Source organism: Microcaecilia unicolor, chromosome 1 (assembly GCF_901765095.1).
Source record: "Microcaecilia unicolor chromosome 1, aMicUni1.1, whole genome shotgun sequence".
NCBI classification, from domain to species: Eukaryota; Metazoa; Chordata; class Amphibia; order Gymnophiona; family Siphonopidae; genus Microcaecilia; species Microcaecilia unicolor.
Genome location: NC_044031.1, coordinates 209,533,422 through 209,559,178, shown reverse-complemented (window position 1 = coordinate 209,559,178; position 25,757 = coordinate 209,533,422). Strand labels below are relative to the sequence as shown.

The window sequence follows — 25,757 nt, the reverse complement described above, 5'->3', positions numbered from 1 at the left end:
AGCTTGTTGGTGTGGCTGTGAACATAAGGATACTTTGGGGAACATCTGGTGGATTCAGCCGAAAGCGTGAGCATTTTGGAAGTGTCAGATTTTAGATTCTTTGAATCATAGATCTGAAGGTTCCTTGGGATATGTATGCTTAATAGAGATGGCTCATGGTTTTGTAAACCTCACATTGTTCTGATTAGGTGTCTTTTGAACGCCTCTAAATTGACTTTGGCTGTGGTCTGGAAAGACCTGGGAGTCTCCTCCCTGTCTAAGTGGTGGATTAAATTGCACTGCATATATCAAATGGAGAAATTAACAGTCATAAGGTGTAATGCAGTTGCCCATTGGAAGAAAGTTTGGGGTTCTCTAAATTTGCACCCTTTAGGAAGCGAGGGGGTTTATTTTCTTTCAGAGCTATAGTTGAATGACTTTGGTACATGGGACACTCCTCTCTGTGTTCTCCCCCTTTTCTTGTTTCTTTTTTATTTTTACTGAGTGGCTCAAAAAAACTTGTTCAAAGAGAAGTTTTGCAAGGATTACTTTATTATTTTCTAACTAGTAAAACAGGCCTGTTTCTGACACAAATGAAACGGGCGCTAGCAAGGTTTTCCTCGGAGTGTGTGTGTGAGTGAGAGAGAAAGTGTGCGTGAGAGATGGAGTGTGTGTGAGTGAGAGACAGAGTGTGTGTGTGTTTGTGTCAGAGAGAGAGTGTGTGAGACAGTGTGTGTGTGTGAGAGTGACAGAGTGTGTGTGTGAGTGAGAGAGAAAGTGTGCGTGAGAGATGGAGTGTGTGTGAGTGAGAGACAGAGTGTGTGTGTGTTTGTGTCAGAGAGAGAGTGTGTGAGACAGTGTGTGTGTGTGAGAGTGACAGAGTGTGTGTGTGAGAGTGACAGAGTGTGTGTGTGAGAGAGAGAGAGAGTGTGTGTGAGACAGTGTTATGTGTGGGGCTCTGAGTTCTATGACCCCCTCCTTCCCTCCCTCTTCTCCGAGTTCCAGGCCCCCCTTCCGTCTGAGGTGCAAGCCCCCCTCCCTCCCTCTCCTCTCCTCCCTCCCTCTCCTCCCCTCCGAGTTCCATGCCCCCTCCCTCTCCTCCCCAGCATGTTCCATGCCCCCCTTTCCTCGGAGTGTGTATGTTTGAGAGAGAGTGTGTGGGTGAGAGATGGAGTGTGTATGTGAGGGAGAATGAGAGAGAGACAGAGTGTGTGTGTGAGTCTGTGTGTGAGAGAGTGTATGTAAGAGAGAGAGAGTGAGTGTGTGTGTGTGAGGCTCCATCTCCTCAATTGACGACACATAGTTCCGGAATGTTGCAGGAATGCTTCAAGGCTTGAAGGCTTCACTTTCTCGGCTTCAGAATGTTGGAGGTGCGTTTTATTATATAGGATAGTGTTCCTGTTGTAATGCTTATTTTTTTAATGCAGTTGTACTGTACAGTCCTTGAACAGTTCAATAAAGATTTCTTAAATTTACAGAAAGGAGGAGGCAGTGTTGCACTAAAGCATATTCAAGACTAAAGAATATAGCATGTGTCACATTAACATACAGAGATCCAGCATTTACAAAGATGCATATTACTCTATAATATACAATGATGTACATGTACTGACAGGTAATCATGATGTGCATCACCTCTGCCTGCCAGTAGTGATGCTCTGGGCCATCATAGTATTACTGCTACTTTTGTAGCACTACTAGACCTAGTAGTGTTGTATACGTACACATGTGGACAGTCCTCACAGTCCATTCAAAACCAACAGGACAATTAAGGAGTTTCATTTGTTATTGGAAATAGTTTTTTTTTTAAACAGGTATGACCAGAAGAATAAGGGATTAAGATTGGAAAGCAAATTCAGAAGTGGGCTTTTTAGCTAGGGAGCATAACACAAGAATACAGGAAGTCTGTTCAGGTGTCGGACGCAACAAGGTGGAAAGAACAAACTTTGAAGTTAGTGGTGGAGGAGGATAGAAGAGTGTCTTACCCTGTGAATGGAATTCCAAAGATAGGAAGGGGGGCAGGTAGAAGAGGAGTAATGAGGAGCTGCAGAATGAATTTACTAATAGGGGAAGAGAGGAATCCAGAACTGTTTGTGGTAACTGTTAGGGAGACAAGAGGATTTTGGATTTGGATTTCAGTTTACTTGATTTTTCTAAATCTGAGCTCATGGCGCATTACATTCAGGTATATGAGCTGTATTTTCCTGACTAAATGGGTTCACAAATCAGTTTTATATGAGGCAGTGGTTAAGTGACCTACCAAAGGAGCCATAGTATCAGTAGGAGAAGCAGAACTCAAACCCTGGCTTCACTGGTTCATAATGTTTTTCTAACCATTAAGCTGTTACTCCATCTATTTTCTACCAATGGAGCAACATTAGTGGAAGATAAGTTGTACAACTGAATTTTTAATTTATTTTATTATTTGTAAGTTGCTGTGATGTCTGAATGGTGGTATATTAAACATAAAACAATGTGAGGGGGAGAGCATTCAAGGGGAGACTTGGAAGTGGGAGATGATGAGAGTGTAAGTAAATTTCAAAGTATGTTCAGAAAAGGGATGGATTTTAGTGACAGACAATGGATTTTAGAAATGTGTTCAATCCATTTAGAGAGAGCAGTCAAGAACAACCAAATGATTTGGGTTGAGGGAACTGGGAGGATAACTACAGAAATAGAGGAAGGAGTACAGTGGAACACCGTTTGTATGTGCACCGTTGTTGCATGGTCCAGATTATATGTGATGGTAACATGCCTTCCAATGACACCGGGTTCCTACGCAGTACTCGTATGAGATCTTGTCCTTGTTGCATAGGTTTTTTGTGTTTTGTGGGTTTTTTTTTTTTTTTTTTACTGAATCTCCCGTCTGCCTCCCGAGTTCCTGAGGGAGATTTGCTTATAGGTGCTTATAGGTCTTTGCCTCCCATCTACCCCATACTATTGGTGCTCCACTGTAGATGGGCTTAGGCGAAAGATAAGAAGCTCTGTCTTGGTGGTGGTAAGTTTCAGATGGTGGTGAAACATTCAGATGTCAAATCTCAGCCTGCTTGACACTAGGGCTGGATTTTGATGAAATTTCTGGTATAGTGGGCAACCGAAAATACCCAAAACTGTCTGAAAGCTTTTGGCCGAAACTCATCACCTGGTTTCAGCCGAATTGAAAAACAAAAACCTGAGGTTCATTGTGTGAATGTGAACCAGTGAGGGCCATTGTGCATTGTCCGTTTGCAGTCTGCATCCTTTTACTAAACCCACAGTATCCAAGCCAGAATATAATTTAAATAATGAAAGACTATATTTTACCTCCATGCAAAATAGTCTATATACACACAGACCATAGCTAATGAAAAACTGTCAGTGCTTTTAATGTGGTTGGCTTTGTGCCACACTCGGTGACAGCTGATGTCATAACTCCACAGAGAGGCTAATTCTTATGGAGCTTATCCCAAATTTGTGAACTTAAATTCCTGCTAAAATTTTGTACCAAAAGCATTTATTTGGAGCACTATATTTACCATGTAAACTAGTATACAAAATCATAACTGAATTACTTGCAATCTCAGTACAAATAAAAATGAAAATAAGAGTAGCCCCACCCCAGCACTACCTTACAATCCCTGGTGGTCTAGAGTTGTAGTCAGGGCAGGCGTGATGTGCCAGTCATGTCAGCCATTTTGAGAGCAGAGCCAGAATGGGCAGGAGTAAATGAATTGCCCTTGCCTCAACTACAACCCTAGACCACCAGGTATTGTAATATAGGCCCAGGGGGGCCTACGAGTGGGGAGAGGCACTCGGGGAAAGTCCAGGAGGAGGGACAACTCTTGTGTAGGGGAGAGGGGGAGACAAATGGGACAAATCACAACTTTTCAGCTTCCACCGAAAACAGTCATTTTCATCCAAAACTGAAAACATGGCCAAAAATTAAATTAATCTTTGGGCCAAAACCAGGCAGCAAAACAATTTTGGGTCAGTTTCAATACCATAACTGAAATTCAATCAGCCTCTATTCTGGTGTAGTGAGGTAGATAACAGCATTACCATAAATATGGTTCTAAAAGCAATGGGAGTAAATATGAGCATCAAGGGAGCAAGGCAAGCCCCCAGGTACATAAATAGCAGGGTAGTGGTGAAGCAGGCTCCACCAGTCTATGTACTATAAGTTTGGTGGGAGTTGAGACAATCAAAACAGAACAGTATCCTGAAAACCAAGTGAGGACAGTGTTGGAGAGCAAGTAGTAATCAAACGTCTTGAAAGTGAAGAAGGATAGGTAAAGGCCCTTGGAGAAAAAGAAGGTGAAAGCCAGATTGGAGTGGATCAAGAATGACTTGATGAAAGTCAGAGGTGGGCATGAAAAATATTTGGGTAGGTTGGATATGAAAGGGAGGAAGGCAGTTGAACTTTACCTTTCCTGTTAACTGTTGCCTTGTGAAGGTTTTGGTTTTGATTGTGGGCCTTTTTTGAGTGGTGTGATCGGTGTGTTTTCAAGGCAGCAGGAACACTTGCAATGGAAAACACCTCGTACCACTGAAGATTGTCAACTAAGCCTACCAGGGCAGCTGTATCCCTTTCTGTTTTTGTTTTCTGGTGTACTGTTAGTCACATTATGCCAGCCTTCTGCATCAGATGTAGGCATCTCATAGGATCCACATCCCCTTAAAAAAAAAAATAGTAATAATAAAAAGCACCGTGTGATCCAGTCCAACAAGTGTGAAGCATTCATTTAGAGAAGATTCAGTTGAACTAATCAATGTGTACAAACTCTAACCTAATATAGGCAGGAAGAAAGGTGACAGAATTGAGAGGAGGACTTGACTAGAAGTAATCATCTTCATCCATGTAATGGTCCCAGGGCTGTAGAGGGTGAATATATAAGCAGGCAATGCTTGGGGGTTATAAGATAAATGATGTCCATGATGTGATGCTTGTATGTTTCTACTGTCTCCATGATAGCTTTGAAAGGGCCTGGTTATGTTTTGTGATGCCTAATTACAGCTGAGAAGCATTTTGTGCTCTTTGGTGATGCCAAATAAGGATTTTAGAGAAGAGGCAAGAACAGTGAGGTGGCCAAATCCAGAAGGATGCTAGACTGCATAGTGAGGCATTGCCTGCAACAAAGAGGAGGTGATAATATCCCTGTACAAGTCACTGGTGAGGTCTCACTTGGAACATTTGTGTTTTAGTTTTGTAGGATCTATCTCAGTAAGGAGAGAGAGGCTAGAGGTAGGCCAGAGGAAAGTGCCCAAAAGGGTAGGCGATCTGCATTAGAAGTTGTAATGAACATAATTCATTAGAAGTCATAGCAAATGACCATTTTCCAAAGGAAGGGGACACTGTAGAACTAGAGGACATGACATGAAGCTACAAGAAGATAGACACAAAATATCAGGAAATATTTTTTTTCTCAAAGAGGTTGTTTATTGCCTGAAGTGCCCTTCTAGAAGAGGTATTGAAGGCAAAAACAGTGGTAAAAATTAAAAAGTAGTGATATAAAAGCAGATCTTTAAAGAGCAAGAGAATATAAGCAGAGCACAAAACAGAGGTGGCGGTCATGGAGACGAGGACTATGTCAGAATTAAGAAAACGGACAGGCATGTGGGAGCCCTTAGGAAAAGAAGAGTTAGTGGTTACTGAGAATGGGCAGACTTATCTGTCATCATGTTTCTATGTTTCTAAGAAGGCATGGAGGAAATAACTGTACAGCTGCTGTTACAACCCTAACCACTTTATCGGGCAGACTGAATGAGCCACATTGGTCTTTATCTAATGTCATTTATTGTGTTACTAGGTAAGTCACACAACCTTACTCAGAGCAGTGATAGTGTAAATAGCATCCTAACTTCAAAGACAACTTCAGCTTGACTGCTAGGGTACAAGATAAATGATGCCCTGATTTATTTATTTATTTGGTTCACTTGTATGATGGAGCTTTTTTGTGACAATTGAGGCTTTAGTGGCCATTGCTGCTGTCTTGTTCTGAATGGACGGGGGTTATGAGACTAAGGTTATGAGAGCAGTTTAAGGATTACTTGGTGTGACTAGCTTCTTTTAAATGTTTTCCATTCCTGAAGAAGGCAACTGCAAATAAGGGATGCATGATAGATGGGAGTATTGGGGAGGGGGGAGGGAGTTCTATTTTTCTCATGTATGTCAAAATATACTGATGTTGTATGCTAGTTCTTCCCTCATAATGTGCTACTTGCTAACGTATTGGTAGTTTATCCTACTGTTTCCCAAGTCAGTCCTGGAGTACCCCCCTTGCCAATCAGGTTTTCATTAATATGCATATTCATTGTGGGTATCCTGAAAACCTGACTGGCAAGGGGGGGGGGGGGTACTTGGGAAACACTTATCTATTTTTCCCACATAATATGTTGGGGTTTCCATATACAAAAGAGGAAATATGGAGCTTGAAGTGCAGGCAAGTGTTTGATAACATAGCCTTATCATGTTCAGGGATCCAATATGACCTGATTCCCTTTATCCTTTTTTTCAGTCATGTAATGAGGTTTTGGGGGGAATGAAACAGCTAACATTGTGTGTTCGTAGCAAGATGGGCCCAATGTACTACGTTGCATGCCCATTTTGGTCCTGTTTGGTTTCCTGTGCATTTTGAACAGCAAATAGCTATTCAAGGAGGCCAGCGAATTAAAAAAAAAATTACCTCTGTCTCCTTTCCAGCCATAAAATAAGCAGCTGAAGCCATTTGTATATATTAGATCATCAGTCTACAATTTCTGTTGCCAGTTTGTGGAAGACTATGAGCCTACCAAGGCAGACAGCTACAGAAAGAAAGTTGTATTGGATGGTGAAGAAGTCCAAATTGATATTCTGGACACAGCAGGACAGGAAGACTATGCAGCTATTAGAGACAACTACTTCCGAAGTGGGGAAGGATTTCTTTGTGTCTTCTCTATTACAGAGCAGGAATCTTTTGCAGCTACTGCAGATTTCAGGTAATTCAGTCTATGGTGGGCTGGGGGAAGAAAAATGTTAATAGTTGCTGTGATAACTGTTCAGGTTGCCTCATCACATTATCCAACAAACTGCCTTCAGTAAGAAGGGGATGCTAATATCAGGGCTGGCCCAACCATTTGGCAGCAGCTTCTAGGGCAGGCAGCAAAAAGCAGCTGCAGTCAAAGTGAAATAAGTCCTAGCAGCCACAAGTACTCAAAAGAGCCACCAGTGCCTACTTTTAGCTACAAAACAAAAGCATGATGATCAGTTATGCATTTGTATAGAATAATTGTAGGGTAATTATGATTGTAGAGTTCAATTATCAAAATACTGGAGGGGTGAGCTGATGGGCTAGGCACCTGAAAATTAATTGAGGAAGGGGGTAAGGCCAAAGGTTCACCTAGAACACACAGAACTCTTCAGGCACTGGCTGACATGCATATTGATGAAGCCTAAACTAGGAAAAGTTGTCTGTGTTTACTTAAACCTGCCACTCAGTGTTGGGTCCAGCCCTTTGTTATGAGCGACCCTGCTTCTCAATGTAACCAGGCTTGATCAAATCCATTTTATTTCTGTACCACTTTACTCCATCATATTGGGTGATTAATGACCTTTGCTTAGGTGGGAGTTATTCTGTTTGCAATGTGTGTAGCTATCAGCTATAGATCAATGCTATTTAAATGCATATTTTTATAAACTACCAGAGTACTTGATTAGGATTAATTTAAAACAGAGGATCAGATGGCAAAAATTGAACAAGGCCTTATTAGATAATAAGACTAGAAGCAAAGGCCTGAGTTTACACTGAGAGACAGAATGCACTGTAAGAAAACATCTGTGCATATAATAACTTGCATTAGGTGTTGGGAAGCATATCTGGCTGCTGGCATTGAATAGCTGGGTTCTTTTGGCTGTTAAATTAACGTTAAGCTGATATTAAGCGCTGACCAGTTAAGTTGTTAGCAGTTAAAGATAGTACTGCAATTTATGTGGTCAGACTTGAGCACTAAACTTCTCCAGTTAAGCACTGAATATCGGCGCCTAACTGGATAAGTCCCCCAATTTAACCAGTTGTACGGTAGGTGCTAACTGCTAATATTGAGCAAAAATAGCTGGTTAAATCCCTTGGGCGCTAATGAGCCATTTAATTGGTCAGTGGCTGTTTCTGGCCAGTTAAATAGTTTTGATTATCGGCCAGTTTAATTCGAAGTAAACTGATCAAGGCTATTATGTTTTTTTAAATCTCTTATGCATGTGGAATGTAAAAAATAGTATCTGGCTCTCCACCATATAACAAGATATAAGATTAGCTATTAGAATTCTAGTTCCAAGTTTGTCACCTTGTCTTGGGTTTCAGCACCTGCAGGGCTGTCTGATCTTTTTTTTTCTCACTCATCACCCACCCCGAACACCCGTCTTGGTTTTACAGGGAACAGATTTTAAGAGTAAAGGAAGATGAGAATGTTCCTTTTCTCCTGGTTGGCAATAAATCAGACTTGGAAGATAAAAGGCAAGTGTCTGTAGAAGAAGCGAAAAGCAGAGCTGAACAGTGGAACGTTAATTATGTGGAGACATCTGCTAAGACGCGAGCCAACGTTGACAAGGTACCAGAGCACATAACAGTTTACTTTGAGATGTTTTGGTTCTGTTTAGTTTCTATTCTGAATGCTAGGCTGCTAAGATAATGCTTCTCTATTTTTCTCTGGTCATGCTTTTCATAAGTACTGTATATAATGAACCTAACTAGGCCCTTCCAAAAACAGGTCTAGAGGCCTGAAGCTGTCAGCCAGACCTAAAAATCATGTCCTCTGTGTGACCCAGAGGCTCATGAGCTCTTGTGATAGACTTGGTGACAGGCTTGCAGAAAGAAGAACATGAAGCAATTTTCCATGCAAGGTGTTTACTAAAGAATGTGGTTAGGGGCTTTTTGCAGATATAATGACTGGAACATAGATAAATGGTTGCTGGCGAAATGGACCATGCTACTGGACCATAGATAAATGATGGCTGGCGAAATGGAACATGCTAATCAGTATGATGTTGCTTTAGCCCTTACCAATAATCTTGATCAACGCAGTCTGAACTAATAATTATCTACAAGGTGGTTGAAGATAATGATAACGAAATGTTTGAGCTGTGTAATCAAACATATAAATGGCAAGTGACCGACTCACTTGCAAATGCGCAGTAGAGACTTCCCTCTCTGTCCCGCCCCCGCGTCAAGATGTGATGACGGAACAGAGAGGGAAACTGCGCTGAGGAGGGAACCGCTGAGGTCGCTAGCGCCCCCCCCGGGGTCGCCGCCGGACCCCCTCCACCCGGGCCAAGCCCTCTCTTCTCCATTGAACTTACAGCGCCGAAACCGGCAGATCAGCTCCCATTGGCCTTCCTTCCCTGCCTGTGTCCCGCCCTCGCCAACGTTACGTCACACGAGGGCGGGACACAGGCAGGGATGGAAGGCCGATGGGAGCTGATCTGCCTGCTGCGGTTTCGGCGCTGTAAGTTCAATGGAGAACAGAGGGCCCGGCCTGGGTGGAGGGGGGGGGGGGGGGGCGGCGACCCCGGGGGGGGGGGTAGTGGTAGCGGGGACTTTGAGGGGGGGAAGGGGCAGCGGCGGCGATGACTTTGGGGGGGGGAGGGCAGGAGAAATGGTGGACATGGGAGATCTCAGAAGGAGGGGGCCTTGGAGCTGGGAGGGATGGACGGAGGGGAGCCTTGGAGCTGGCTGGGAGGGGGCCTTGGAGCTGGGAGGGGGAGGGGAGGGGGCCTTGGAGCTGGGAAGGAAGCAGGGAGGATGCTGGACATGGGAGGTCAGAAGGAGGGGGGCCTTGGAGCTGGGAGAGATGGACAGAGGGGGGCCTTCGAGCTGGCTGGGAGGGAGGGACGGATGGGAGCCCTTGGAACTTGGAGGGAGGAGAGGGGGGCCTTGGAGCTGGGAGGGGAGGGAGGGACGGAGGGGGGCCTTGGAGCTGGGAGGAGGGGGAACCTTGGAGCTGGGAGGGAGGGACAGAGGGCCTTGGAGCTGGCAGGGAAGGAGGGAGGGCGCCTTGCAGCTGGGAGGGGAGGGGGAGGGAATGGGGCCTTGGAGCTGGGAGGGAGGGAGTTACACATCAAAATAAAACATACCAATACTCGCCCGTTTTAACAGGCTTAACGGCTAGTCATAGAATATAAAATGTGAAAGATGACAAAATTGGAGAAGTACTCAGAGATAGCACCCATGTGCAGCTTTGTTGTAATTCTTCATGAGAAAGAAACAGTCTATTTTCTAGCTTGGTAAGTAATAAAAAAGAATATTTTCTCATCTCTGCGTGGCCTTCACTTCTTCTGTCCCTAACTGTATGAGTGTGTGGAACATTCTATTGGGTTGGGGAGGGCAGAAGAATTAACATTACTCTTTTAGTTTTATTTTCCTTAACAACTGTAACATTTCTGGTGTTTTTTCTTCTGTAGATGAAAGTAAATTGTAGCATTTCTGGACTTCTTGCTGTAATAATAAATGGAGCATCAAGGATGTTTATGCTATTTCTGTGATCTGTTTTTAGAAACTTTCAAATTTTTTTGTAACATTTTTGTAATTGTCTAATTTCTATGCCCCACTCCCAAAAAGTGTTCATTTCTTTTTTTTTTAATTTTATAAATCTTGTTTATTGAAGATACATAGGAAAGAGATTAGACATCTCTTAAACAGATATTATCTGACAAATTCAAACATTATTTATATGCATAGAAATTTTATATTTCCCCCCAAGAAATCTTACCCCTCCCCCCACTACAGCCAATTCTCCCACCCCTCCCTTCCTTTACTCTACCCGTATCTTTATTCTAGGTCCAACTAAGAATTCAAAATCTTGCTGCGTGTTGTTGGAGTGAGTGAATCCCAAAAAGGAGCCCATGTTGAACAAAATAAGTCTCCTTTCTTGGAGGCGAAGTCAGATATTCTGTACCATTTGAAAGAGCAGAGCTGTATCATAGAAGAACGCCAGTGAGTTAGTGTAGGTCCATTGGAGTCGAGCGACAATTGGGGAACCACTTTTTTTGCCATCAACATTGATCTTTTAAGAAAAGTCCTCATACCTCATGGAATAGGGCCCGAGATATGGAAAATATCAAACAGCTGAGTTGGTGATGGGCACCATGTAACGTTCCAAAGTTTCAAAACATGATGAGAGAGAGCTTTCCAGAATGTCATAGTCGAAGAGCAGGACCAGAACATGTGTCCCAAATGAGCTCCCTCATTAGAACAACGTGGGCATAGACTATTGTCTCATAAGGTAGCTCGAAAAGCTTTATGGGGCGATATGTGTAACCGCAGCACAAATTTTATAATGTAGCTCCCACCAATTCGCATTTTCTGTCAGATGAAAGATGGATAACAGACACGCTTCCAGTTGTTCTGGCCTAAGCTTCAAACCCAACTCTGAATTTCATTGCTACGTTACTTTTGAAAAGTCATATTTTGCAATAGAGTCTCTCAAGTAAGCATGATAATATTTCAGTGGAGTCCACTGCTGAGCTTCAAGATCTAACATATCATTTAAACGCTCCCATACCCCTGATGATAATGCTTGAGGAGTTAAAGAATTTACATAGTGACGATGTTGGAAATAGGCAAACATATCCGAGTCATCCAAACCAAATTCTTCACACAGATTCACAAAAGGTTTTATGGCTCCCCACTCTGTAACCACCTGGAAAAGGTAACGTAACCTTTGGAAGACCATCTACGAAAAGCCAGTGAAGAGTCACCGGTGGGAAAAGCCCTAAAAACCATGACCAATCTAACCAGCTTTCGCAAAGCTTTGAAAACACATCTCTTCAACAGAGCCTACAAAAGTCACCCTCAATGAAACAAATCATTCCTTAAACCACCCAAGTACACCAAAACACCTCTCGCACGACCTTACCTAACACCTTCTACCTAAATTCCTCTTTCACCTCAGTTATGATCGACTGTTCTCTTAAATCATGTAATGACGTTCTCATTTCCATACTCTGTAAGCCACATTGAGCCTGCAAAAAGGTGGGAAAATGTGGTGTACAAATACAATAAATAAATAAATAAAGTTAGCTTGAATCGGGAGTAATGGAGACATTTCAGGGTTTATTATAGAGTGGAACTTGCACATCCACCTCCAAGCTTGGCACAGGAGGCGCAAAATTAGCGGCAAAATATCCCAAGTGTGAAGCCCTCCCCACCGGGGCATGAAGCCAATAAGAAAAATGTAAAGGTTTAAGACATGACGTCTCTGTCAGAGTACAGGAAAAAAAAGCTGAGTGGATCTAAACCAATCAGAAAGGTGACGAGCACAACTGACTACAGAAAAAAGACGTAAATTTAGGAGTCTCAATCCCCCTTTAGTGTGAGGTAGCATGATTCTCAAGAGAGGGGCACGTGCCCGCTTTCCTTGCCAGACAAAGTTAGTCAATTTCTTATATAGCCACCTATCATTTTTATAACTAAAGAAAAGTGGGATTGTTTGGAATATATAAATCCATTTGGGAAAAAGAACCATATTATACAATGCTATTCGTCCCAGTAAGGATAGAGGTAATCCCTGCCATCCCCTTAAAACCTCTTCTATTTGAACCTTCAGGGTCTCTAAATGTATAGTAGAAAGTTGTGTTAGATCCGCAGGAATAAAAACACCGAAATATTTCATTGCTGTGAGTTCCCAGCGGAGTGGAAAGGGGCCAACCCACTGCTCTCTCACCTCTGGTTGAACTGGAAGGGCTACTGACTTTTGATAATTTAGGGTGAACCCTGAAAAGAAACTAAACTCATCAAGGACTGATAACAATTGGGGTAAGGCTTGGTTTGGCTGAGTAAGTGTAAAAATAGATCGTCCGCAAAGGCAAGAATTTTCACTGATTGCCCCGGTAAAGAGACCCCAGAAATATCTGGATCTGTTAGTATTGTGTGCAGTAAAGGCTCTAAATAAATCAGAAATAAAAGAGGTGAAAGAGGGCAGCCCTGCCTTGTACCCCGCTGAACTGCAAAAGCAGGAGACTTACATCCATTTATTAAGAGACGAGCTGACGGGTTAGCATATAAAGATTTTACAGCTTGAAAAAGCCAACCTTCCATCCCAACATAAGTTAGAACTTGAAATAAATAATCCCAGTGAACTTTATCAAAAGCTTTTTCTGCATCTAGACTGACTAGTAAGAGCTGCTCTTTAGTGGATTTACAGTGGGCAATGGAGAGAAGCACCTTCCGCACATTTAAGACAGCATGTCGTCCCTTGACAAATCCTACCTGATGATCTCCTATTACCGCCGGGATATGAAGAGCTAAACAGTTAATAGTCGAGCTAAAATTTTTAAGTCTACATTTAATAATGAAATCGATCAGTAGGACTCAACTTTATCTTGAGGTTTATCTGGTTTGGGAATGAGCGTAACCAAGGCTTCGTTCTCCCCTGCTGAGAAAACCCCCCGATTCATAGTATGCTAAAAGGGGTCCGCAAATTTGCAACTCTAACATTTTGTAATATTCGTGGGAAAAGCCATCTGGGTCTGGCGCGGATCCCAGTGGAAGTGATTTTATTACCTTTTGAATTTTGGGATCTCATATGGGCTGTGATAGTTGAGATCGGATCCCAGAAGAGAGGCGCGGCAAACCTGCGTCCTCCAAGTAGTCCGATATGGAAGGACCCAAATCTCGCTGCTCTGCCAAGAACAGATTCTTAAAATATGAATGAAAGCAGAAATTATGCCCTCTGCGGTTCCCTTGCTTTGTAGTAATTGTAGGGATAAACTGGTGGGGTATCCAAGAACGAGCCACTCGGGCTAACAGCCTACCAGATTTATTCCCAAAACTTTGAAAGTCATGTCTACGCGCCAATAAACGCAATTTGGTTTTTTCGTGTATAAATGAATTCAGGGCAACCAGTGCAGCTGTCAAGTTCTCTCTATTTACGACCGATGGGGTCTGGATATATGTTTTTTTTTTGCTATCCGATAGTCCTTTTCCAGTTTCACTATACCTGCCGACAAACGTCTGGCCTTTGCACTCATATAAGATATCACCTCGCCCCAAAGTACAGCCTTAGAGGCTTCCCAGAAAAGTATTGGGGAGGTGCAAGATTCTGCATTCGTTTCTTCATAAAATTCCCACTAAGATTTTAAATGTACTAAAAATTTACTATCTTGCTTCAAAAAAGAAGGGAATCTCCAAATATGAGGCATATGACCTCCCCCATCCACCGCAAGATCTATCCAAATAGGAAAGTGATCAGAGACTGCTAACGGTCCTATGATAGCTTGCTGTACCCAAAAGAACCAGCTCTGTGATATCAAAATATAATCTATTCGAGACCATGATTGGGTGGACCTTGGACTGATGTGAATAGTCTCTTACAGTTGGATTTAACAAGCGCCATGGATCCACCAATTGTAGAGATGAGCAAAGGAAGGGCAGGCCCCCTCCCCTCCCCACTCCGTGACAGGCCCTTGGGGAAGATCTATCTATTGAGGGGTCCATTACCTGATTAAAATCTCCAGCCCAAATCCAGGGGGCATCTTGATATTTATGCCCCAAAGTCACAAGTGATTGAAAAAAAGGCAGTGAGTAGACATTTGGGCCATATACTGTACAAAGGTAAAATTTCTGGCCTTCCCACCCATTGTTGTTTAAGTTTCGCATGTTCAACATCTGATAGCTTGGTTTCCTGTAGGCGTGCAATAAGCTACCCGATGACGTTTCAGTTGCGACAAAATCTTGGAACGTTTTACTGGCGACGAAATGCCCGAAACGTTCCAAGAGGCTATACGAAGTGCTAAGTCACCTTTTGATGTCTCTAGTCAATTTGGAACCCATAAATTATCCCGCTCAATTTTAGAACCGTGGGGCGCCCAGCCTCTCCCAGAGGTCCATCCTATCCACGATTCAGAGCCAAGAGCCACCCCCTCACTCACACAGCTCCTCTTGTCGCAGCCCATACATACTCTTTCAACCACTGTCCCCTTGTCAGAGAGGGGTCATTCAAGTTAACATAGAAACTTAGTCCGGGCAAAAAAATGGCTTGTAAAACCTCATATTGATCAACACAAACCACATTCACTCTTTCAGCCTTTTGTACGTTCAAAATCAAGTAAAAAACATTTTCCCTTCCCCTCCCCAACTCTACACCCTTATTTCCCATGAACATGTCCCAAGCCTTAAGTATAAGGATAAGGACAATGGTCAGTATTGATGCTTAAATGGGGATACCCCCTCCTTCTCTAAACAGAATCCATTCATATCTCTATTTCGCTTTTCCACGGAGCCATAGACTATTGACTCTAACATACTCATTACATTTAACATATCTAGCGAATATAACAAATGATCCAGTCAACTGAGAGAGAAAATTTTACATATACCAGTCATGACCCCTTGTCCAAGGCTTGTATCCACAAAGTAGCAAGCTCTGGTGTAGCAAATGAATGCCATTGGTTCTCATGCTGGACTTTCAAAATAGCTGGATATTGTAAAGAAAACCTCAAATGTTTAGTGATCAAAAGTGAACAGATTGGCGAAAATGAGCGTTGTTTCATGGAAAGAGCAACTGAATAATCTTGGAATATCTTAATCGAATGTCCTTCAAATTGCAGATCTTCAGGCTTGTTTTTATAGAGTCGTAGAATCTGTGCTTTTTGTAAATAATGATGGAATTTCACAATAACTACTCTGGGCCTATTATCCGAAGTGTGAATAGGCCCCAAATGATGCGCTCGATGCAGGGTAATAACACTTGTGTCAAGACATTGTTTGGGAAGACATTACATGAGAGAGGACTCTTTTTTTTTGGATCCACTGTGTGTACCTAGTGTTCCTCCTTCAGGAGACCCATTTAATGGAAGTGGAACATCAAAAATTACAGAGGGATTGTGTGGGTCACTGTTACTATTCTACTGCGCCGGTGTTCAAATGTCATATGGATGAGCAGGGACACTGGGTGATTTTACACTGTTATTTATACTGGACCCCTTACATGTTGGTCTCCCTGTATGTGTCTAATATCCCAGATAGTAGATTCTTCCCACAGCTTCTGCAATTATTGTTGGCCTTGCCACATTATACAGTGGTGACTAGTGGAGACTTCAGTGCTGTGGCAGACTGAAGCTGGGATAGGAAATCTGTTAGTACTAGACACTGTGCTCCCTTTAATTGCGGGGGTGGGTAGAGTGACTTAACTCTTTCCCAGTTTGGATCTTTTGAATATCTGGCGGATGCTTTATCCAGGGGAACGTGCATTTACGCACGTCTCCAGGTTATATTTTGATATCGGCGGCAGCATTCTCGGAGGTGGATGCAGTGAAGATTGCACAGGTGGGGGGGTCTCGGATCACGCTGTGATACGTTAACTTTGTGTACCTTGAGAAAAGAGTGTTGTCCCATCTGGTACATGTCTCATTTTTTGAAAAAGGACCCAAACTTTTTTCAGTTTTTTTCTTATCCCAAAAATGGGCAGACTACTCTGCCAGTAATACTGCCCATGGTACGACACTGGGGTTATTTTGGTAGGCGAGGAAGGCAGTAATAAGAGGAGAAATTATATTGTACCTAGCATCACGCTGAAAGCAACTAAACAGACTAATTTTATTGTTGCAGACCCAATTGGTTCGGGTGCAGGAGGATTTAGTGTGTAATTTGACCCCGCAAAACAGGGAGGCATTTCATCAGCTTCAAACCTCTTTGACTAGTTTGACACATCAGCACACTTTAAATAGTCTTCGTTATAGCCACCACTGGTTTTTCCGTAATGGGAATTGTATGTGTACCTGTTTGGCCCACTTGGTCCACAGGACCGCATTTTGTGCCAGTTTTGTGTGATCCAGCGGAATCTGCTTTGAAGGATAATCCTGCGATTACCAAGCTTTTTAAGTAATACCTGGTGCACAACTTCCTCTGCCCTAGTACTTTTAGATTTTTGTTGTTTGGATAATCTTCCCATTTTACGGGTGACGGCGGAGGACCTGGAAGCCTTAAATGCACCCTTCCACTTGGGAGAAGTGCAATATGCCATCAAAACATCTTCTATAAAAAAAAAAACAACTCTTGGTCCAGATGGGCTGCTGTCAGAGTTCTTCAAGAGTTTGAGTCCTGCACTCTCAATGAGGCTCTGCAGACGGGACATTTTCCACAGACTCTGAGGGGGTGGTGATTCTCCCTATTTTGAAATTGTGATGGGACCCATAGCTTACCAGCTCGTACAAACACATCTCCCTCTTGAATGTGGATGTCAAGCTTTACACAAAATTGGTAGCTAATCGTCTAGCCCAGCTATTGCCAAAATTAGTCGTTTCTCATTTGATGGGTTTTGTGAAACAGCGAAATGTGGTGGCCAGAGTCCAGAAGCAACATCCCTTCTTGAGACCTTTGTGCCGGCCTTGGACTTTGTATTGTAGACACTTCCACTTGCCTGTAAGTATCTTCCTGTTGTTGGTAATGTGGATTTCCCTCCAGACCAGCAGAACCCCACGTTTCCGATTGTGGCGGATGAGATTGACCCACATTTACCAACTAGTTGAGGAGGATGAAGCTTTGTTACTGACTTATGATGGGGTGTGTACTGTATATGCTTTTCAACCTCAAGACTGGTGTGTCTACCTGCAAGTTCATCATTGTCTCGACCATGTTGAGGGATCATCGTACAGCTTTTGAGGAATCGCCCTTTGATGATGCCTGGCCCTTAGCTGTGGTCACGAAAGGCCTGGTGGGTCGCTTTTATGAAATCTTGAAATGATTCGGTGAGTCCCATGAAATCTTGAAATGATCTCTTGGACTCCAGCTATTATATCAAGTGCTATCATGTTGGATTACAGATTTTGGATACCAGGACATTGACAAATTCTTGGCTAGTTTTCATTATGCACCGTTGATCGTTGAGAGCAAGCAATTGCAATAACTTCATTACAAATTCTTGATGCGTATGTATATCCATCCCTTTCGGGCTAGGAAAATGGGATTCCCATCTGATGGTACCTGTGTGAAGTGTGGCAACCCAGATGTCACGTATAAATACTGTATCTGGGACTGTGCACTGATCCAGTGTTTCTGGCAGATTGGCATACTGTGGCCCATATGTATTGCTGTGCATGGCCTCCCACCCCACGAACAGCTTTGCTGGATAATGTGACAGTGATTAAAGAAAGTACCAGACTTAAGGGATTATTCCTGAGAAAAGCATTTCTAATTTTCTCCTTCTGGATATCTCCAGACCCACCAAAGTTGATGCAATGGAAGTGCTATATATATAAGCTCTTGCGTATGGAGAGATTCTCAATGGATGCAAGAGGCACAATTTCACCGTGTGTGTGTTCCATCATGCTTAATGACTTGGATGGTTAGGATTTTGCTCTGCCTTGTTAACATAAAGAGGGAGTTGATTGAGGGGAAGGTAGCATGAGTCAGGAGGGGATGTGTAGTAGTTGAAGATTGGTTGACTTGCATGATAATTGTGTGCATATGGTTTTTTTTTTCGACAGCCACTTACTGTATCTCATGCAATGGTATTCAAAACTCAGTAAAAGATACTTTGACATAAAAACAAACTTTAAAGCAATCTCATCATATTTTCTGCATGCTTCAACCTAAGTACCCCAGGTGTTCAGATACGCTTCTCCAATTTTAAAACTGTATCTCCTACAGGGCATCTTTACCTCAGTTCCCTAATATGTATGTAACCTCTTTCAGGGTCCCTCCGTTGCTGAAATAGGGTTACTTTTGTACTGAGTTTGTGAATGTATTGCAGTCGAGAGTCCTTCCATATTGGAGGGAGTAGAGTGAGGAACTGGCTCCTAGGCCCAAAGGGATGGCGGTCATTCCAATAACTGTTCTCATACTAAAATATTCATTTAAAAGAAGAAATTACTATTACCAGAAAAGGTGTTAAGGCATAGAAATCAAAGTTTATGGCCACTCGGTACACAGGAATTTCAGTACTGAGAAATAAGAACTTAAAAATAACCATTTTTACACATGACCACCTTGAATACATACACTTGCAGATCTTTGGACTGGTGCTCCTTGGCTTTGACCATGGATTGATAACATCAATACAGATACATTTTTCTCCACAATTCACAACACTAATGCAGTAGACTTCTACTCTAGTCCTACTTTCCAACTTAGATGAGGAAGGCAATTTTCCCTTTCTTTCGCCTTAGAGCTAGCTGCCTTCCTCCACAATATTGCATTCTTCTCAGGATGGATAATGGATATATCTCTCCTTTCCTTTCATTTGATAAGGTTCTGATAGGCTGGTTGTATAATTTTTTTTAATTTAACTATAAATGTAAATTATATAACAAGATGTAATATGAATCTCTTTTTTCCATTATTGAATCCAGTTCAGTTACATGTGTATCTCAATAAAGGTATAATCAATGCATTGTTAGTGTTCAGTGAACTGTTGGTTATTCTACAGTGCACAATGGCACTCTGGTTTCTCTGGCATTTTATCAACTAGTTTGTGTGTATCATTTTGTTTAAGTATTACTTCTTTCCCTTATCCTGTTACTTTTGGGGACTCCTAGAGTCTACAGAAACAGTTTTAGAACCCACCAGGCAGCTGAGTTTCAAATGTGAAACTGTGTTGACTGTCAGAGTGTTGGATCTGTTGCACATACAGCATCGCCATTTGAATTAGCCAATCGCTGATGAGCAGATTTGGGGGTGGGTTTTTTTTCTGTTTATTTTTCTCTCTTAAGATAGGTTGTTATGTGGTTTGACATTCATATACTTCGGTTTCTGTTGGTCCTTAGTAGGTATTTCACCTGGGTTGTAATAACTATATATGAATTCTTCCAATGGTATGATCAACAGTAGAATGTTGTGCTGAGTTTTTATAAATTCTAGCAGGCAGGACTAAAATTGCTGTCCACATAATTGGTACATCTTGATTATTTACTTTTTTTAAAATCCAAAGCCATGTTTTGTACACTACATAAATCTAAGTCACTCCCCCTGCTTTGAGAGGTAACCATTTTTTGAAAGCTGTCACTTGTTACACATTTTATATCCTTTCAAGTATACTACACAAATATTGAATACTACTATAGTAAACGGATACATTTTTCATTAATTTTAGATTTTTATTTAGATGCATTTCTATTTGACATTTACGCATTCTTTGGATTAGAAAGAATTATTGAACTTGAACTTTTTGATCAAATCCCCATCATTTTCATCTTACACTATTGAAGTATAAGGGAACATTCTACAAAGCTTCAAAGCCATTCAATTGGCATTTGATGTATCTAAATAAAATGTTGGGAAAAACTATTTTCTTTACATAAGTACATAAGTAATGCCACACTGGGAAAAGACCAAGGGTCCATCGAACCCAGCATCCTATCCACGACAGCGGCCAATCCAGGCCAAGGGCACCTGGCAAGCTTCCCAAACGTACAAACATTCTATACGTGTTATTCCTGGAATTGTGGATTTTTCCCAAGTCCATTTAGTAGCGGTTTATGGACTTGTCCTTTAAGAAACCGTCTAACCCCTTTTTAAACTCTGCCAAGCTAACGGCCTTCACCACGTTCTCCAGCAACGAATTCCAGAGTTTAATTACATGTTGGGTGAAGAAAAATTTCTCTGATTTGTTTTAAATTTACTACACTGTAGTTTCATCGCATGCCCCCTAGTCCTAGTATTTTTGGAAAGCGTAAACAGACGCTTCACATCCACCTGTTCCACTCCACTCATTATTTTATATACCTCTATCATGTCTCCCCTCAGCCATCTCTTCTCCAAGCTGAAAAGCCCTAGCCTCCTTAGTCTTTTTTCATGGGGAAGTCGTCCCATCCCCGCTATCATTTTTGTCGCCCTTCGTTGCACCTTTTCCAGTTCTACTATATCTTTCTTGAGATGCGGCGACCAGAATTGAACACAATACTCAAGGTGCGGTCGCACCATGGAGCGAAATAATGGCATTATAACATCCTCACACCTGTTTTCCATACCTTTCCTAATAATACCCAACATTCTATTCGCTTTCCGAGCCACAGCAGCACACTGAGCAGAAGGTTTCAGTGTATTATCGACGACGACACCCAGATCCCTTTCTTGGTCCTTAACTCCTAACGTGGAACCTTGCATGACATAGCTATAATTCGGGTTCTTTTTTCCCCACATGCATCACCTTGCGCTTGCTCACATTAAACGTCATCTGCCATCTAGCAGCCCAGTCTCCCAGTCTCGTAAGGTCTTTCTGTAATTTTTCACAATCCTGTCGCGAGTTAACGACTTTGAATAACTTTGATACATTTTGTAAAGTTTAATAGAAGAAAGGAACTGGTCTTCAGTTGTACAGACTTTTTCTTTTTTAACTGTTACATCCAATTGTAGAGTTTGTGGGGGAGTCTAGTTCCTTTTTCACTTGGAAGGCAAGGTAGTCTGTTGAATTATCTTCTCTTATAAGCAGTGTTTGATACATGTGAATTGCCTTTAAAACCTAATACTATAGATTCTTTGCTCTTTTTAGGTATTTTTTGACTTAATGCGAGAAATTCGTGCCCGAAAGATGGAAGATAGTAAAGAGAAGAACGGGAAGAAAAAGCGAAAAAGCCTGGCTAAGAGAATCAGAGAAAGATGTTGCATTTTATAATTATAGCTAAGCTTGCTCTCATTATCCAAACCAGTAACCTTAATTTGCAAACATGTCCTTTTGAAGACTCAAGTGACTGCAGCTAATTGAACATTATGGAAGATGCTCTACGACGCTGAACACATGAATTGGCGCTGCAGTGGGATTCAAATTCACAGAGAAAAGTAAGGTGACTTTATCTGGAAACAAAATTCAACCTATTTTATGACTGCTTAGATCATCAGCGGTTGTAAATGAATGTAAAGTAGAAAGCTCCATAAGCGGCTGCATATCTTGAACTGTCAAATGAGGATTATTACTGTGTGCAGTTTCTTGGAAAGCATAAATTTTATTAATACTAAGTTTCACCATTTGTTCTTATTCTGCTACTGTTGCCACTCTTCCAAAATTATGAAGGTGAATATTCAAAGCATAGTTCTACATAAATTAAGCTCTCTGCAGCTGCCAATTACAGCTGTGAATTATATGCAAATGAGAAGAACAGGAAATTAAATGTGGTCTTGTACATTTCACATTTGAGAATCATTTATATATGGATTACTGTCACATGATAGCATAATCAGAATGATAATTTAATTAGGGAAAAGTGTAAATTTTTGCCTAGAAATATTTGAATATGCCTTAATTTAGAAGCAAAACAAAAACCTAGGGTTCAGAGTTAGTGTGACGTGCAGATTATTTGGAAGGTAGTACTGGTAAGTATCTGTCTGCTCTTTTTCTCTTAAAAATGTGTGCCATACTCTCCGTCTTGAAAACAAGTCTGGAGCACATCATTTTGCCTGTGAAGTTAGCTGATATGCTAGCTGAAAGGAAAGTTCATGAGCCACTATCTAGATGTTAGAGATAATCAAGGTTCTGGGTTTAGTGTATTGTACAGTTTACATTGTAAAAAAAACCCTTTTTCTCTTTATTTGCTGACACTTAGAAATGTTCCTTTTGGAAATGGTTTGTATGTGTGGTATATTTGTGCTTAAACTCCATTGGGCTGAGGAGGGTGTATCAAAGTCCTAGTATCTAGAAAGTTATATTGTCACGTTTTGCATCACTCTGCCTAGGAATTTTTTGGGAGTAGGATGGGTAAAGCTATTGATATGATTTAAGTGTGTTCGGTTTAGTTTATGTTCCAGTTGTGAATGTGCTTCAGCTCCTGTTTTTCTTTTCATCTGATATGTGGAACAAATTAATTCTTTGCAACACAAAATGTAGATGTTTCTAATTTGCATATGGAATCTCTGAACCTTCAGAGCTGACAATGTACTGCCTCATTCTTTTTCCAGGCATGAACGGGTACTGGGTGCACTGTTAACCTTTTAGTTCTTAGGGTAGGAGAAAGGGGGTAGCTTCAATTGTACACAAACTTTTTTTTTTCTGTTAAATTAAATATTTCAAATATTTGTTCATCCTATGTATATTTACAACATGCAAACAATTACAAAGCTAGATAGCATCTAGCACTTAGTATGTTTTATGTACATATAGAAACTCATTTTCAAAGCACATAGGCTTACAAAGTTATATAGGTTAGTATGTAACTTTATGTGCTTTGAAAATGAGCACCATAGTATTTTTTTTCTGTAAGAACATCTAACTAAACTTTCTACCATATGCAGCATTATACTTGATTTTTTGTAGCAACTTGTTTGGTTAGGTCAACCTCTGTTTCTCATTCTGTAATGAATTTGTGTAACCAGGGTATCTAACCACTATGATTTTGACTTGCTTTTAAGACCCATTTGCTGGGTACTGAGGAGTTATGAAGCCTGCAGACAGTAACATCATATGTATGAGGCTGATGCCCCAACCCAGTTTTTATTTGCTATTTGAGCCATTTCACAATTAAAAAAAAACTTCCATTTTGTAGCTGTTTTGTGTAGATTCTTGACTTTTAGTATTTCAATGAATGTACCCTTTAGCTGCTGCTGCTGCACACTCAGATCCTTCAGTCAGGTATCTGTTTTTACAAGTCTTCCACTTCAGTTATACATATAGCTGAAACATGTTAGTAACTAAGTGGGGGCAATGTCATCACAATGTTCTGACACAAGTAGGAGCAGATGGATATCGTAATCCCATGTTTGAAATGTGTGAATAGTATTGTAATACATCAAGCTTTTAAATGCAAAAAAAAGACTCCATGTACATATTTCTAATAATTTTCTTAAATTCTAAAATTAGACCTTCATTTTATTCATCTATAGTTAGACATATGAATTCCTTAAGGGTCTACATTAAAAATAGCCAAGTGTATTTTATATAGGCTTGGGATTAGAGTATAACATTAGTAATTATATGAATGTTTCTGATGGTTTTTTGTGTTATACTCCCCAAGTAAACCTGTTTTTTTGCCAAAAATGTAATTATGCCCTTGTCCAAATTTACCGTTATTCCTTGATTCTAACCCCGATCTCCAAAGCCGTCAGATAATACCAGTTAACATTATATTTCTAACAGCAGTGTGCTCAAGTTGCTCTGCACTGGCAACCTTCAGCCAGCAAACATTCATTAAAATTAGATAGTTACTAAGCTATGTTAAGTGAGTCGCTTTAAGATGATGCAAGTATTGCTGCAATGTGTTTTGTTAATGCTTTGTGGCATTTGACTTTAGTGCAAATGAGATGGAAGTTTTATGAAAGTTTGAGAATAATGTGGGGTTGGAGGCTAATGTAGCATATTAATGACAAAACTGTGCATTTGCACTATAGCTCAAAAGGTGCAGTTTATTGTACATTTGATCTTTCCATCCATTTCTAAACCAAATGTGACCCAAGGCAGAGGTTACATCCAGTGCGCTGAAAAGCCTGCATTTCCAAACGACATCTAAGGGTTGCAAGATTAATGTTTTGGTAATACAGGCAAACTAGTTGAGACAAAATCAGCATTGGCTATCCCTAGCACTTCAGCCATCTATCCAGCAGCTACCTGGCCAAGGCCACTGAAAGGCAGAGATGAGAGCATCTCTCCCTCCCTCCCCACCAATCCTGAGTCCAATGTCTTTCCCTCTCTCTTCCTTCCCTTCACCCCATTTCCATCTCTCTCTCTCCTCCTCTCCTTTTCCCAGGCCCATCATTTCTTTCTCCACCATCCCCTCCTCCTGGTCTATTATAGCTCCAGGGGGCCCCCACAGTCCCCTATCTCTTCCCCCTTTTTGCCACTCCGATCTGAGGTCTCCCTTCCTTTCATGTCTCCCTTACATCATGTTTTGTTGAAAGAGATCAGCGGCAGCTTTCGTGCAGCAGTGATTCTGATACGCTGTCTGTGATTGTTCCGGCGCTGTTCCTCTGCTGCCGCCATGTTCCAAATGGGAAGTTGCATCAGAAGGGGATGGAATGCAGCAGAGGAACAGCACCGGGACAGTCACAGGCAGTGTATCAGAATTGCTGCCGCACTAATGATCTCTCAACAAGAACACGATGTAAGGTAGTCAGGGAAAGGAGAGAGACCTCAGATCGGAGTGACAGAGCTGCCCAAGGGGTTTCAGTTTTTGAGAGGGAGATTTTAGTACATGCCCCACCCCATTCTGCCTTGGCTCTTCCCATTCTACTTTATGGTTCCACCCGCTGGCACACCTAATTTCCTCAGCCATTAGAGAAAATATTTTATTTACACCAGTGACAGCAGGAATGGGTAAGAGAGAGTGTTTCAGGTCACTTTATTACACCCCCTATCCAGCATCTATTCCTCTCACTTTGAGCTTAAGCCCACTCCAAAATTGTGGCACTGGTTTATTATCAACCAGATAGAGATAAGAGTTTCAGTTTGGCACAGTATAACTTATCACAAGAACAAATATAAGAAAACTAATTGACACAAAATACCTAGCCACCTACTTGGGGTTACCCCGCGGCCACTTAGAGTGTCTATCCCCAGCACAGCTCAGGTCTGCCTGCATCTGCCTTGTGTGCTCTACACTACCACACTCCTCCCAATGACTGGGTCATAACCACATCTGGGCAAGTCTCCCGCTCTCAAGTTACCCCCCAGTGATTTCTAGGTTACTGTAGACCACCCTCCCAGTAGTCCCACAGTTCCTAGAAAGCACTCACAGACCCAACACACAAACCACCAGATTTTGTTATTAATCCAGACAAAGAGGCAGTAAACTAAATTGTTTTTGTCTTTAAAAATTGAACAGTGTACAAAAAAAATGTACAATTAACAAACAATAACAGGTAATTGAAATATGGAGCAATTATAACACTAACTAAACATTTGTTTACTTTCTA

At 41.6% G+C, this 25,757-nt stretch overlaps 1 protein-coding gene across 4 annotated transcripts in view; it reads left to right on the top strand.

The window, feature by feature from the left end:
* The window catches only part of RALA (RAS like proto-oncogene A), a 103,251-nt gene extending 79,870 nt beyond the window's left edge, over positions 1-23,381 (top strand). For all 4 annotated transcript variants that reach the window (XM_030203962.1, XM_030203932.1, XM_030203943.1 and 1 more), the window contains 3 exons: positions 6,725-6,933; positions 8,364-8,538; positions 21,412-23,381. In XM_030203962.1, coding sequence (XP_030059822.1) covers positions 6,725-6,933; positions 8,364-8,538; positions 21,412-21,534 — 507 coding nt within the window. In that variant the 3' untranslated portion in view covers positions 21,535-23,381. The remainder of the gene's footprint in view (positions 1-6,724; positions 6,934-8,363; positions 8,539-21,411) is intronic.
* Positions 23,382-25,757: the final 2,376 nt, after the last annotated feature.